The 15,554-nt window shown below is 35.8% G+C and overlaps 1 protein-coding gene across 3 annotated transcripts in view; it reads right to left on the minus strand.

The window, feature by feature from the left end:
* Nucleotides 1-15,554, minus strand: part of LOC132193354 (hemicentin-1) — a 186,111-nt gene that overhangs the window by 55,406 nt on the left and 115,151 nt on the right. For all 3 annotated transcript variants that reach the window (XM_059613974.1, XM_059613971.1, XM_059613972.1), the window contains exon 2: nucleotides 7,631-7,763. In XM_059613974.1, coding sequence (XP_059469957.1) covers nucleotides 7,631-7,763 — 133 coding nt within the window. The remainder of the gene's footprint in view (nucleotides 1-7,630; nucleotides 7,764-15,554) is intronic.

Below are 15,554 nucleotides of genomic sequence, written 5' to 3' on the forward strand. Positions count from 1 at the left end.
GCCCTTATAAATCAAAGTAAGAAATATCTAAATTATTTAATATGTGGTAGGGAGGAAATTTTCAGTTTCCTGGTTTTATTTATGCTGAAAACATATGCTGGAAACACGTGAACCAAAAACTGACCAGCAGACTTGAAAACTCAATATTAAGGAGAGCTTTTGCAAAAAATGACCCAATTAATTTTGCTCTACATTTTAGCATTGGATTTTTTATGTCAGTTCCAAGGAGACATAGTTAAGACAAAATGAATTTATTAGGAGAACCAAATTTTTGAAATTTAAATTTAGCATTGTTATGAGAATTTCCTAGAATTTATTTTTTTTTTCAAAATAAGCTTTTTTTCAAATCAATAGGTCAGTGGACATAAAAAATTTACAATGATCTTATAGGAAAAGGTTGAGAAGTTTATACACATAAGTGATAAGTTTCCTGGACAAATAATTTCTTGAAAGATCTTTTCCGAGTTCCGATGCAGTATGGTTTTTTAAGCTGTGCAAGAGATCAACTTATCTTCATCTTGTTGTCCCCCAAATTTATGTGATTTTGTGATTATGTGTCTCGCCCAAAATGAAGATTTTTTGCGAAATCTTGTGTAAAATCAATTTTCATCTATTTTGCAATGCGAAACGGCCGCATGACGGATTTTGATATTGACGCGCAAAGAATTGAATGTTCGCTGAGCTGAACGCGCTCGCGGTTATCGGTTATTTTTCAGCTTTCGGCCTTGTTCCTTTTCGGCCCTATTCCTTTTCGGCCTTGTTCCGCTCAGCCGTTTTCGGCCTTGTTCTTTTCGGCCCTATTGCGGGACTCCTTTTTTCCTGTTCGGAATTCAAAAGTTTTCCATCTCTTTTCTGTTTTTAATTCTTCTCCTTATCTTTACCGCAGGAAGCTGAAACTCTGTCCAAGACCCTGAAGAAGTTGTGCGTCGGCAAGAACAACGTGCAGAACGAAATCGAAGAGCTGAAGATCCAGATTAGCACGAAAGAGGCCGAGTTTGAGAGCGAAATCGAACGGCTGGAGACGCTGAAGGCCACCGTGCAAAACATCGGTGACGAGAGGAACACCGTGGCCGAAACTCTGCTGCGCCAAGTTCGACGCGACCGGGGCAAAATCCGCGCCCTGCTGGACGACATCAACGCCCTGGGCGTGCTTTTGTGCGAGGCTGTTTACATCAAGTCGCTCATCACCAGGGACAACAAGAACCTGGAAAGGGCGATCTCGGCGCCGGTCGCTCGGTGCAGCCTCAATCAGGCGAGCCGAACGCAGATTTTATAAAAATCAGGCAGGAATATAATATTGGTCGTTTTCAGGAACACGACGTGTTTGATCTGGAGCACAAAATCGACCAGCACAAGCAACTGATTGCGGCGTTGGGGGAGAAAGTGGACGCTTTTGAAGCGGCTCATCAAAGCCTGGCCGACGACGACAACGACGCTGACGAGAAAGTGGTCAAATTGACTTACCACAGGCTGAGGTCGATCGAGGATTTGAATTGATGAGGTTCCTGGCATCAGGGAATGCCATTCAGAAGGAGGATGAAAATAAAATTCACTGCAAATTCTCACAAAATAAAAATTTTGATTCAATCTTTTCTACTGTTAAATAAAAAAAGGATTGCTAAAAATTCATATTATAATAATTGATAGAAAGTGTTGCAAATTATAATCATAAACAATATTACATGAGGCAATTGACGGCAAGATAAAAATTCATTGTTTAAATTTTTTATCAATTTTATTGCTGTTAAATAAATCTCTGAAATCCATTCTTTGGAAAGAGTTTATGTGCGGATTTATATTTTCATATTTAAGGTTTTATTTTTAAATTAATTGAAAAATTCAAACAATTCAAAACGCACACTTAAACAAACTAAAATCTAATATAAGTAAATCTGGAAATATTATATTAATTTAATTTTCATTTATAATACTCTATGTATTGAAATTATAACCTTAACTACTATTAAAAATTAAATATTGCAATATCATGGCTGTTCTACTATAAATTAGATTTTTAGCAACATTTTCTTTAGTACCAAACACCAGTTTTTTTCTCTCTTGAAAGACCTGTCGTCTCTCTGTCTGCTTCAGCAAAGATAAGCTTTCATCAGGAATTTGATGGTCTACAAAGAGGCTCTGTCACTTTCGCCTTGCTTTGGTGCTTGCAAAAAAAAACCGAGTGCCGCCGTCAATTCCATAAAACACGACCCTTTTAACCCAGTGGCGCTATTTTGGCGAACAAAGCAAATGGAAATGATTGGACTAGGGTCGAGTTGTGTCAGTGATAAAGGAGCACGCTATTTAATTAAATAGTGTATAATCAATACGGCGGCGCACCAGAGCACGACGACGGCGCGAGCCACAAAAGCAGCTGCCTTTGTTTGTTGCGATGCTGTTCCGGCACACACGACCGTCCGGCGCGTTGCATACTTAGCATCCCGCGAGAGAGGGTGAAACGCTTGCTCTCGCCGTGTTTGATTGTTTAGACGGGGCTAGAGAGACGCGTCGAGTTCAAAAAGCGGTGCGAAAATTGTTCATCTCTTGAGGCGGCGGACAAGAGAAGTTCAAATTACATTAATGCCCAACTCACTTATCTTAATTAATCCGGGGCCGCACAAAGGCGTAATTTTCGCTGCTGCAAGTCGCAATTCTTAAATCCATTTCACGCCACGATTATTTCTTCCGCACCGCGCTCTCTTCTCTCTCATTCTGAATTCATCGACATTGTCCTTTTTTCCGCCGTTCAATTCTCTCTAATCTCGCTCTCTCGCTGTTTTAATTAAGAACTTCTCCAGAGGCGCCCGCAAGGAATTAGCTCTTTGCTCATGACTAACTAATTGTAAGACGCAATCTGCGACCGAGAACTTGCATAGATTTTGATTGATGTTTTGTTTCGTCTAAGCCTTCAAACCTTTAATTTATGTACTTCATGGTAATCGAGAATTGGAAATTAGTAAAAAAAGAAAAAGAAAAGAAAATGACTAAAATTTTAGTTGTTTTATAATTCTTTTCTCCAGCAAGTGAATATGTGAAAGATTGCCTAATTTGATTATAGCTTGAATAATAAAAAAAACTTCTAACATATTAGAACTAAAACAAAATGCAAAAATATTTTCAAAAATGCTAAAACAAAATTTTAAAAATTTGAGATAAATCCAAATTAATATTTTTAGTAAAAGTAAGAAAAATATATTTTTATTTAGAATTTCAGTTCCTTTGGTTTTTTTTTAATTGCAGAGTTAGCCATTTCATAGTTAATATTTTATAGAGAAATAAATCAAATTTCAAAATGGATCGCCAAAAATGTTTTACTTATTTCATGCCTGTGACTTTTTCAACTTAAGTTTTTGTATTTTTTTGAAGGAAAAAGAGACTTTTATAATTCGATTAAAAATTCATTATTTGTCATGCACGTTTCGTTGAAAATCTTCTTCAAATTTCAAGGAAATATTTTCTTATCCGCTCACTGGAAAGAAAATTACCTTTCTATACGAAATGCTTTTGAGCTCTTTCAAAGAAAAATAAAATTAACCAAAACCGCGGCTCAGTCTGCAAAATTTCGAACTCGGTTGTGAATTATTAACCGGGAGCAGCGCGCAGATAAGGAAAAGGAAGAGAATAAAGTTGGCGTGCACACGCCTTATGATTTCATCCTTCTCATGTTCCTGACGGATTAAAATATTCGCGCGCAGCAAATCTCGAGAGACAATATTTTCGTATTAAAGTTATGACGGCAAGAGTTGAAAAAGAGAGAGAGGGGAAAGGAGGAGCGAGCGAGCGACGCGAAAATGAAAAAGCGTGCCCGGCTGCGGCACTTTTATCTCTTTGCTCTTCTCTGAAACACGAGTACCTACAAACACACTTGCTCAGAAATTTATGGGTGTTTGTGGAAGGGGTAGAAGCAGAAGTGAGCGGGTGGCGCGAAAATGAAACGCGAGAAACCATTTACTTATTTAGTTGGCAAAATTGGAGAACTGCAGAACATTTTGCAGGGGCCACCAAAATTAAAATGACGCAGAACAGAACTTTTAAATTCTGACTGTATAGCCGCAATTCCTGGAATTTTTTTCCGAAATTAATGCGTTTTTATAAGAAACTTTTTGTCTATTAATTAAAAAATTAGCTTTTTTCAGGGAATTGCATTCAGCAATTTAGCCTCTTCTGTTAAGCAATAATTCATTTTATTTTTATTGATCCATATATTGATTTATATATGATTTCCTGATGTAAATAATTTAACATTTAATATATTAATTGTTCGTTATGATCTCGTTGTCAATTTTAATTTTTAGTAAAATAAATTTTAATTTTTTAAACAAAATGGTATAGTATTTTTTCTTGCCGATAAAACAGTTGTGATCTCTATATTTTCCACTCTCTTAAACAAAAGTTTCGTCACCAAGTGGAGCGAAAGAGCCGAGAGTTCTTCTAGCTGAGAATATATGATATTTTACCACCCCGAACGGCGTGATTTTACGATCGCTGCTCTTTATTCTTCCTCGCTTTTATTGACTCCCCTCAAGGTGGAAAAAAATTCCATCACTCGTGCCCGCGAGAGCTCGAGAGTCGTAAAATCAAATTTTACTGCGCGCATGTTTATCAGATGATAACGAGCCGGAGCGTTCGACAAAGTTGTCGCTTGTCACTGCAGAGGATTATTTTTTAGTCTGCGTGGTTAGACAAAAAGCTGAAACGCGCGCGCAGAGACGGCAATTATTTCATTTTGTGTCAGCGGCAGCTGCCAACACAAACATCACTTTTGAAATTATACAAACAGCGCGGCCGAGCTGCCTCCGTTTGTGTGGAAAAGAGTTTTGACATTTTCATATGTCTGGCTCATCATTATTTTTTTTTCCGTTTTTGTTTGAGAGAGCATAAAGCTGACGTCAACATTACGGATTAGAAATTTTAATTACAAAACAAACAAATCGGGTATAATTTGATTTTTTTTATCATGATTCACATTGTAATGTGGGAGATAAAATGGGATTGTGATAATCAAGATTGACACAACACGCTAATAAAAGTCTTTCCGACTGTGGAGGAAATTAATTCCGGGGCACGCAATAAAAAAGCACTTACAAAGAGGCGCAGCTATATAAGCAGACGAAAAGAAAGAGGCGTAGAAATAACATGATGTTGAACTTGTTGTCCTTTGTTTCAGTTGTTATTCAGATTAGTGTGACCAAAATTCATTCTCAAGAACTCAAAAAGTAACTGACATCACTAGATTTATAGATTATCATCAAAAAATGATATCCATTGCTACAAAAAAAGATGGGTAATAATTAAATCGTGTTTCATGTTCTCTAAAATTTATTTATTTATTTTTATTTATTAACAATATTAAACTAATGGATTATGTATTTCGGCAGAGAATGCCTGGTGATACATTTATAAACATGATTGAATTTGAAACTAAAATATCCAGAGGCATTTTTAACAAGTCCACAACTAATGATGGATTTAGTTCAATGTATTTTGTTATGGTGTAATTTGTAATTTATTAAATTTTTTCATTGCAATGAATGCTTATTTTAGTAGCACGTAATATACTGAAACCATATATATATTTCATAGAAGTCAGTCAAAACAATATATAAAAATAAGAAGATCATAAATTATTTTAATACAAATTTTTTTGTTCCACTATTATTCAAATTTAAATAATTTCATATTTAACAAAATTTCATGAATAATTAAACAAAATTTAAAAAAAATATATATTTGCGTATAATAAGTATAATATATATAAAAAAGGTGTGGAAAATATATATTTTTTTAATAAATACTATATTGTTGAGCATATTATTTCTTATTTTACTTCACCATTAACCATTTTACTCGCAAACATCTACATTTTCATTTTTTTAACCAGCCACGCCAATTTGCAGTTGTGGAACAATGAGCACGACCTTCCTCTCTTTCAGTGGAAAAATCCCTCTGCGGGTGATAAATCCTCGCTTTTATTCCGCGCTAATGGTTTACCAATAATCCTCCTGCTGATTGAATATTTATTTCCCCAAGTCATTACTCGCGTCGCGCTGCATGTGACTTGCGAACGCGCCCCAGCAATAAAATTACAAACTCGATTTGCTTTGATTGATTATTCAATTGTTATCCGCCGCTCTGCGTGACCTGCGGCACCAGATGCTTGCAAAAATTGACTGTGAATTAAACTGCCGCCGTCGACGCCACCGCCTTTATTATACTTTCACATTTTTTTACTGTGTGCGCGACTCGTTGAAACCCCATTTGTTTGACGAGCGCGTTCAATGAAACTCTTCCCCTTGCAAAACCTGTCCATTGTGTTTATTAATGAGCTACTTATCAAAAGGCGTGATTCATAATATTGACATTAAATTTTTTTCCAGTCTCTTTTACGTTTAATGTTTTCAATAATTTAATAATAATAAAAACGTAAAAAATACTTCACTATTACTAAAACTAAATTGAAAAGAGCAATTGTTGGCTTGAAGCAAACTTTACCATTGCCAAAAACCACTAAAAACCTATTCAAACAACAAGTATTTTTTGTCAAACAATCAAATCAAATTTCACATGATTGATAAAATGTTAAGGAAATAGGGAGCACTAGTGTAAATTTTACAGTTATGGATATTCTTTTTTTTTAAATAAATTAAAAAAACTTAAAAAAATCCATAATTTTTAATTAATTTCAAGCGTGCTCATTGATTTCTCTGGCTCCAGAATTCAGTGTTCATTTTCTAGAATAAACGTGTTGAATTTTTCTCTCCGCTGAGGGAAAAAACGCATTAACAAAGTTGATCTGAATTTAAATATTTTACCACTAAACGTAATATTATGAAAATTCATTTATCTCTGAATATATTTATAATTTATTAATTTTTTTAGTTAATAAAAAAATATTAAAATTTTTGGCAGGAATCAATAAGAAAATAAAATGTTTGATTGTTAACTTGACCATTTTAAGCTCGAATATCATGGGATCAACCGAAGCATGCACCATAATTAAGTAATAATGAAGTTGCGCGAGTCTGTTGACAAGATAATGGTTGCTCGTCGTCGGCAGGAAGGTCTCTTTGAAACGCGAAGTTTCCAAACTTAAATAAGGAAAGAAGCCCCGGCGGCGGCGGTGGCAGCAGCTGGATAGATAAGTCGTTCGTCTATAAAGGCGCTGCAAGGCACGGGATCGGGTGCCTGTATCGACTGCAGTAATTTGTAATCAAGTTACTTAGACCCTTTAATACCCGTCAACTCAATAATCTATTTAGCTCTGGCTGCAGAAAAGTTTCAATTAAATGCTCGTTCGTACACGTAGCGCGAGCGTGAAGAGATTTGCAAAGTTTGCCTCCGACGCGCGCTCAAAGAAGCTTTCCAGAGTTGGCAAACCCATCAATACATAACCAACCCTTTCCGCGCGATAAACCAATTTCAGGCCCGCTCGGCACGTCAGGATATGAATTTATATAAATTAATAACACGCATCTCCGGCGACTTTGAACGTTGTTTTCCAGGAAAGTGCGAAATCCAGTTTTCCGTACGTGCAGCCAAACTCGATTGTTGTCTGCACTAATGGAAGCGCCGAGGAAAATTTCGACAAAGCTATTTCGTGTGGAAAACGCGCGAATCAACAACAGCCACTCACCTGTACAATGGCTCGCCGTCAGCCTCTTTGAACCAGAGCACCATGTAGACGCTGTCGGATCGCTCTGAAGGCTCAATGTTGCACGGAAGGGTGCCTCTCCTTCCCAGCACTCCTTCCACGCTGGTCGATGGAACTGAAACACAAAGGTCAAATATTTTAGGTCACTATCTTACAAGAGAGAAATGAAAGTAACAAATTTGAATGTAAAATAATAGTCAAGTGTGAAATTAGAATATACAAAAGAAAATTATATTATACGGAAATTTTATTTGTTTTAAATGAAATTGATTAACATAAATCTTTGAGCTTTGAACCTTAAATATCCCAACTATTGAAACCAATTTTTATCTTTTAAATATCAGTTTCTAACAGAGGAAATTTAAAAGCCATCGCTTCTCAGTTTCCCCCCTTTTTTTTTATTTAAAGAGATATAAATCTTTTGGAAACATGAAAGAAAGTGAATAAAATTATTAAAATTTTCCACCATTTTTACCCCTTTTTTTCTGGATCAAGGATTAATACCAAAATAATAAATTTTGAATTTAATTTAATTCATTTGAGAACCGAGGAAACTTAATAAAATCAATTTTCTCTCTCTCATTTAAAAGTTATTTATTTGATCTCAAACGTGCATTTAAACCACCTTTTTGTATCTTCTCACATTTGAAAACGTGGAAATGCACATTTTAGAACAATGGTGTATTGATTCATTGACTATAATTTTTAATTTTAATGGAACTTCCAAATTTATAAACGAGTTGAAAAATTACTACAATTTTCCAGCAGAGTGCGAAAAACCCATTTAAACGAACTGCGAGCAAATGAATATTGGAGTGAAAATTAAGGACGGTCCGCTATGGTAAGTCGTCGGGCAACAGCTGCAGTATCAAATTGCGCCATTATTTTCAGGCACACGTGCGGATTTCATATATAAATTCATTTTCCTCTCTTTTCTCCGTTTAATTGACTCTCGGCGATGAATTGAATTCCACTGCCGATAGACGCCACGAGTTTAATTAAAAAAAGGAACGAATGATATATATTTTCTCACTAAAGAACGATATCGGTGCATTTTTTTTTCAACACTGTGTGTTATGAATTTTTTTCCACGCGCCAGAGGTGCCTTTTTTATTCATTTCCTCTGCCGGCACCCGAGCTGTGAATGTATAATTTATGACCCAAATTAATGGCGCGCCGAATGTACAGACACCGAATCGGTGCCGAGTGGCCTCACTTTTTCACTCCGCACCGTGTGCATGCCGCGATTTACAATTTTTTTTTTTGCTACGCGCGCCCACGGTCGTCTCTGGAATTATTCCATCTGCCTAGTTTTTCCCCAGCTACTAAATATTCATCCGCGGAAAATTAAAATGCCTCGTGCTGAATACATTTTCAAAGAGAGCTGTTTCGCTTTTTCTGTGTACAAAACTTTTCGCTTCTCTCTCGGCGGCAGCAGCAGGAAATAAACTTTTCAAATCCAATCTCTCCGGCGCTCTTTATACATGTTGTAACGTCCGAATTAAATTTGAAAGTTTTTGCTCACCAACATCACACAAACGGAATTTCTCTGCAAGTGAAATGAGACTGATATTTGAAAAAGATTTCCAAAATTAAAATAAATTCAAATATTAGCACTGTTCTTTTATTTAAGAGGAATGTGTATTATTTAATTGCCTAATATTTCGATCAGTATTTGGAGAAGATAGAGTTTGACTTTTGACTAGCGAAATTTTAATTAAATGCTTATTTTCATTATATTTTGTATTACACTGATTAACAGTTGATCCCCAAAATTATTGACAAATTAAAAAAAAAAGATATTATAATAAAAGAACTCCTTTGAACTGCCTCTTTTGGTATACTTGGAAATTTCGTTCTTAAACAAATAAATGAATATCAAACCTCACGACGTAAAAACAGTTAAAATTTTTCTTTCCATTTTTATTTAGAAATTTTTACTAAAAGTACAAAAGCTTCAATGTTTGTTTTGTTTCTGCGAAAAAGCGTATATGAAACTCACAAACAAATTTAATCCTCGGCAATCATTGGACATACAAAAAGACTTTCTCAATCCAACTTTTTCTAGATACGTTCAAATAAGCTTGCCGAAACTTATAAAGCCTTATTTGACCGTTCAGCAAATAACAAAATAAAAAATAATAAATCCTCGTTGCCGGCAATGTTAGATCCGAATGTGCGTCGTCGGTAAAGCTTAAAAAACAAAGCGAGTCGGCGCCTTATTCCCTTTAAGTCCAATTGAAACAGGCGAGAAAAGGGTTAGCCGAATAAAAAGTAGCGATGGGCGATCGGTCGTGATTGGAATTGTGTGCGATCGCACACGCCGGTAATTGGACTCAAGGTTTATGGTGATGGGAAAGGGGTTGAGAATAGGCCGAGTGCGCGTCCCGCTAAGCCCCGGGGATCAACGGGGACTCTCGGCAAACATCATTCCAGTCACGACGCCGTACGATATTGTGCACGCAACGCGAGAGGCGAAACAAGAAACTTGCCACTGAGAAGCAAGGCGGTGACGCGACGCCTGCTTAACTACTTTTGGCACCTTTAATGCAAACAAGACAGTTGAAATTTTAATATCCAACTCGGCGAATTAAGACGAGTACAAAGTTTTGAAGATGGAATTTGTTAGATAACCGGACTATTCAAACGAAGCTTGCGTAATATTGCGTTAATTAAAATTTTCAAAAAAATTATCAGTGCAAAAATATATGTTTCTCTTCTTAATCAAACTGCTAGTCTTGGAAATACGTAATTATATTTATGCATGGGCATCGACGGCATCGTAGAGCAAAAAAAATATATAAAAACTCCTCAATAAAGAAAATTTTAGTAGAGTTAATCTCTAAATATACTTAAATGTTGCCCATCAGCAACGTTTTGATAATTAAAAAAATAGTTTTTTTACATTAATTTAAAACAGACTTAAAACAGACAATGTTTGCAAATAAATTTACAATAATTAAAGAAAGATGTAGATAAAAATAAAATAATAAACGTAAATAAATTAATTAAAAATTGCTATTTATTACATCTTTTTTTAAATAAAGAATAATCAATATAATTATTGCAACTAAGTATTTTAATTTTTATATGCAAACACAAATAAAAGTTTCGTAACATTTAAGCCAGTCATAGACGGAAAGAATTGTGAGCTTATTTACCATTTAACTCAAGAAAAACACAAAACTCACCGATACAAGATTGAAACTCATTTTCAAAAACTCGCCAACACAAGTTAAGGAAGCAGACAATCAGCTGTAGGAATAACGCCCACTAACACCCATAGTGATAAGAAAATCCACTTATTTAAACTGGTAAAAACTGGTAGCAACAAGCCAATGTATAATACAGTAGTGCCAACCCAAAAATATATTCTGGAACATAATACATACCAACAAAACTTATCCTCATTTGTCGCCAATTCATAATATGGGATTAGTTAATTATATTATTGCGAATTTCTTAAATCGTTTTTATATTGAAAGAAAGAAACCTTTATGATTCACGACGAAAAAAAATTTCGAGGAAATTTCATCAATTTATATTGTATTAATAAAGAAAAAATAGAAAATTGAGTTTTTATGCAATCTTAAATCTCTGAATACGTCTAACTAAGTCTCAAAGAATTGATTCAAACGATTTTTGTAATTATTGCTGGATTTTCAAGAGGCCTATTTCATATATGATTGAGTCAGACCCTGATAAATTCCTACCACTAATTCCTGAATTACAAAGAAATAAATAGCATTGTATTTATTTTCATATACTATAGCTATTGAGAATCGTTTACTTTTTTCTAGTGCAGAGAGATGGACCGTCGGATGCAGCGGATTCTGCGTGCCGCAAGCTAGAGTCACGGATAGATAGCAAGTAATTCAGTGCAGCACGTGCCAGAGTCGGTGAACGGCAACAGAGTGAGCGGGGTTGCGGCGAAAAATCCCGCTTTGATAACGCGACCATGCATGTGTGTACGTTTGAAAGCAAAAAGAGCCGCAAAACCGCCGCACAAAACCGCCTCTACTCTCTCAACTCGCGGCTGAGGTTAATGTTTTCCATATTTTCCGGCGCCGGCAAAAAACATCACGAGTTAAGCTCGAATAATTTAGCCTGCGACCCCAGAGGAACAATTTGGCGTAATATGCGCTGTGCCTGGGATTATATTTATGTATCGCCGGAGCTGCATTCCGCGAAACACTCCGAGATTGGCCCTGCTTTTGAAGCTTTTGAAGCGGGCAAATTTGCTCCGCGCCGTTCAAATTAAGGGCGGCAATTGACCCGGGTGGCATTTTAACTTTGGTTTTGCTAACGGCCTGAAAAGTAATATCCGCCCGATGGTCTTTCAAACAAGCCCGTTGGGAAACTCGCACTTATTCCAGATCCGCTTTAATTGCCTGCTTTTCGATTTTGCCGCTAAACGGAAATTTCCTTTTTTTATTATTTTGTGAAGCAAATTATCGTTTTCGACGGAAGCTCGCTCCCCAGAGACACAAATCCAATTAAAGGCACTTTATTTGCCCTTGGTAATCAGGCAAATAACGGTTGATTTTATGGCGATCACAATTTTTTTTGGTTTTATGGCCCAAAGGGAAATTGATCCCAGGTATATGAATCAAACAATATACAAAATGAATTGGAAATTTATTATTATTATTTATTCTAATCAAGTCGTACAAAAAAGTTGAAATGGGAAAAATGAGCAGCAAGGTATCAAAACTAGCAGAGGTCTACTAAAACGCCCGAACATAAAAAAAGACGCGGCCGCCGCGTTGAACCCACACTATATATATTGAAAAAAAGAATAGGTTTTTTAACTTTTCTTTTAATGATTGATATTGGATTCAACAAGAGGTCGTTTTTTTTAAATTTATCAGTAAAAAATTATATTCTAACCAGATTCTAACTAATATTTCTTTATTTTTATTTAGTGCAAACAGAAAAACTGAAACAGAGGCAGTGAGGATACAAGCTTTTTTCATTAATTATTCTCTTATTTTTATATCAAATGCTTTATTTTTAGTTTTAATATTAGTTTAACGTCAATAAAAAAACACTGAAATTTTTTTCTATTAAAATTAAAGAATTATTCTGGATAGTTTGTAACACTAATAATTTAAACATTAAAAAAATACCTCTAACATCTCATATTAAATATTCTATCTAATAAATGGTAAATTAATTTAATTATGTTTAGTGTAAACGTGTTTTTTATTTTTAAATAATAAAAATCATATTAAAAAATCAAATTAATCAACATTGATAATCCTTTTTAATTTTTAGTTAAAACAATTTTAATAGCAAGTAATAATAGCAGTAATTCATTTTGTTGCAACTTTCCTTTGCAAAAAAATCAATAAAAAAGACACCATAATATACAGGAAATATATTTTTTTAGAATAATAATAATAATAATAATAACCATTGGGATTCGAAGGTTCATGAATTACAATTAAATTTTAGTTCTGAAAAACTAGACAACCGTTAACAGTAATTATATTTAATCAAGTGCAGATCCTCTTTTAAAACTACTACTTCTTATTCTTCCTCTCATGAGCAAGTTGCATCGTCAAGAGTGCACGGCTAGTTTGCTGATGTCGTGCCATTCAAAGCCTCTCCTCCGCTGCAGACAACGAACGGTGCCGACCAACTTTTTAATTACAATTACGGCGGCCGGTCTTCGTGTCGGAGTTTGAAGACGTAAGCGGTGATTAAAAATGGAAATTGCATTCTGTGTCGGAACCCAATCTACCTGCCGGGATTAGAAATTAAAAACTTCCACGCTACCTCTCTGTTTGCTTTGACCGTCGTCTCGTTTTTTTTCGCTCTGAATAAACTATAGTCCGAGGATCCCCTATCCCTTCTCTCAGAAAGAGAGAAGAGCGCGTGCCGCCGCGTGAAAAATATTGTGTGTATACCTAATTAACATGTAAAGCTGCCGAGAGTAACAGCTTGTCCGCCGGATTCATAAAGCCCATGGAAGGGATTTCGCTCTTAACTACTTTTTGCGCCTGCGAGCGAATTCATCAAGTTGAATGCAAGTTTTAAACATGCTTTGCGTCGCTCGCTCGTGCAGCCGCTTAAAGAAAGAACTTGGCTCTCACTTAAAAATGAACTAACTCGCCATTAAAAAGTTGCTACGACGAGAGCAGAGACAAGTAGTGGTCTCTCAGCGTTTAACTACCGCACGTTTTGTTAATATTTATTAAGCAGGAATTAATTTCATCTCGTGAAAATTAACGGTGGTGAATTTATTATTTTTAACAAAGGAGCAAAACGTGGTTGAGATAGAAATAATAATATTACAAAGTTGATTTGCAAGATTTTAAATCTAATCCAACAAAACGATCAGCTAACGAGATTTCATGTTAAAATTAAAAGAATGTTTTTTAATTAAAATTGTGTAATAAACAAGATATTTTAATTAATTGATGTAAATTTACAATGAATGATGACTTTTAGGTTCGAATGTTATTTGGAAACTATTTTGAAGCAAAATTAACGATTCTTTCGTTAATAACTTTCCTTGATTCTTGATTCAATTAAAAATAGTTTGCTTGAAGCAGGCTTGAAGTTTCTAATGAAGTTAATTTGAATCTGAACTAGCTATTTTTTCGCTTACTAAAGCCCTAAATAAGCCTTTTATGAACGAAAATCATCATTTATTTTGTTAACAAGCTTTGTTTTGACAAATTTGTGTATTCTTTGTTTATCCACAAAACATTTAGTATAACGAGTAATTAATCAAGGAACTTTTGATTATACCGAACCGCAAACGAACCTCTTTAGTTAACATACCAGGAAAAATCGGTGCCAATTCCAATTTCCCTTTGGCAGAAAAAGTTTTCACTTGGACGGGGGCAAAGTGAAATACAAAATAATTTCCACGAAGCAGCGAGCGAGCCGCGCATTTAACGTAACGAACTCATTTCAGAGAGGGGGAATAACACAGCGCATATTTCCATCTCATTTTTCACATTAAAAGAGAAGCTTCTCCGTAAATGGAAAAATCATTCCAGCAGCTCAAATTAGTTTTCGGTCGGCCGCACCGCAGCACTCGGTGTTTACTCACGTCTCTGGAAACACACGCATACATATTCGAAAATGGAATATCAAGTGAAACATCTCCCGGCTCTCGATCGCGGGTATCTTTTTCCTGCTCGGAAAATAAATCCCGGCCGCCGCCGCAGAGAAGCAATGGGGCGCACATGATGAATGGAGGAGGCGAAACACCCTCGAATTATTGCCTGCGAGGGCCAAAGAGGAGCCGAAAAACATATTTATCCCAATTGAGAGACGTTTCCAATTTGCCTTTACTCGTTTGAAAAGCAGCTCGCGAGGAATAATTTAACAATCTTAATTAGACTCGAGCGGCTCGTTATTAACAAGCTTAAAAAGCATGCAGGAGTGAATTTTTAAGCAGATTTACGAGCGTGTCTTTCTTAAGAAAAGAGAATAGATCAACATTGTTATCGCGGAGAAGAACTTTATTCAGTGAGCACCTGAGACTAGAAATGCACGCTCGTCTTTTGTATAATCGTCCTGCACGTTTTCTCTCTCTCTCGTGATAGTTATTACAGCACCTAGCTTGCTGAATTTATAAAATATGACCCACTTTATGACAGGCAGCCGCCGTTTCAAGTAGCGGATTCTAATCTCAAGCACCCCCCGGGGAGGAGAAATGGGGTGAAATTTTCAGTTGGCGAAGTTCGTTGCGCTGATTGTGATGAGAAATTAAAGCAGAGTAGAAAGAGTCGCGAATTATGGTGGTGAATGAAATTTAATGCTCGGCTCGGTTGCGTTCAAAAAGGGATACGAAGAATATTCAACTGTGAGCAGACTAAAGCGGAGAACAGACATATTCATAGCCAAAGTCACAAGATGACCTTATTCGTTGTCACCAGCGCTTAAA

This window comes from Neocloeon triangulifer, unplaced genomic scaffold (assembly GCF_031216515.1).
Source record: "Neocloeon triangulifer isolate White Clay Creek 2 clone unplaced genomic scaffold, ASM3121651v1 ptg000004l, whole genome shotgun sequence".
In the NCBI taxonomy this organism is placed as follows: domain Eukaryota; kingdom Metazoa; phylum Arthropoda; class Insecta; order Ephemeroptera; family Baetidae; genus Neocloeon; species Neocloeon triangulifer.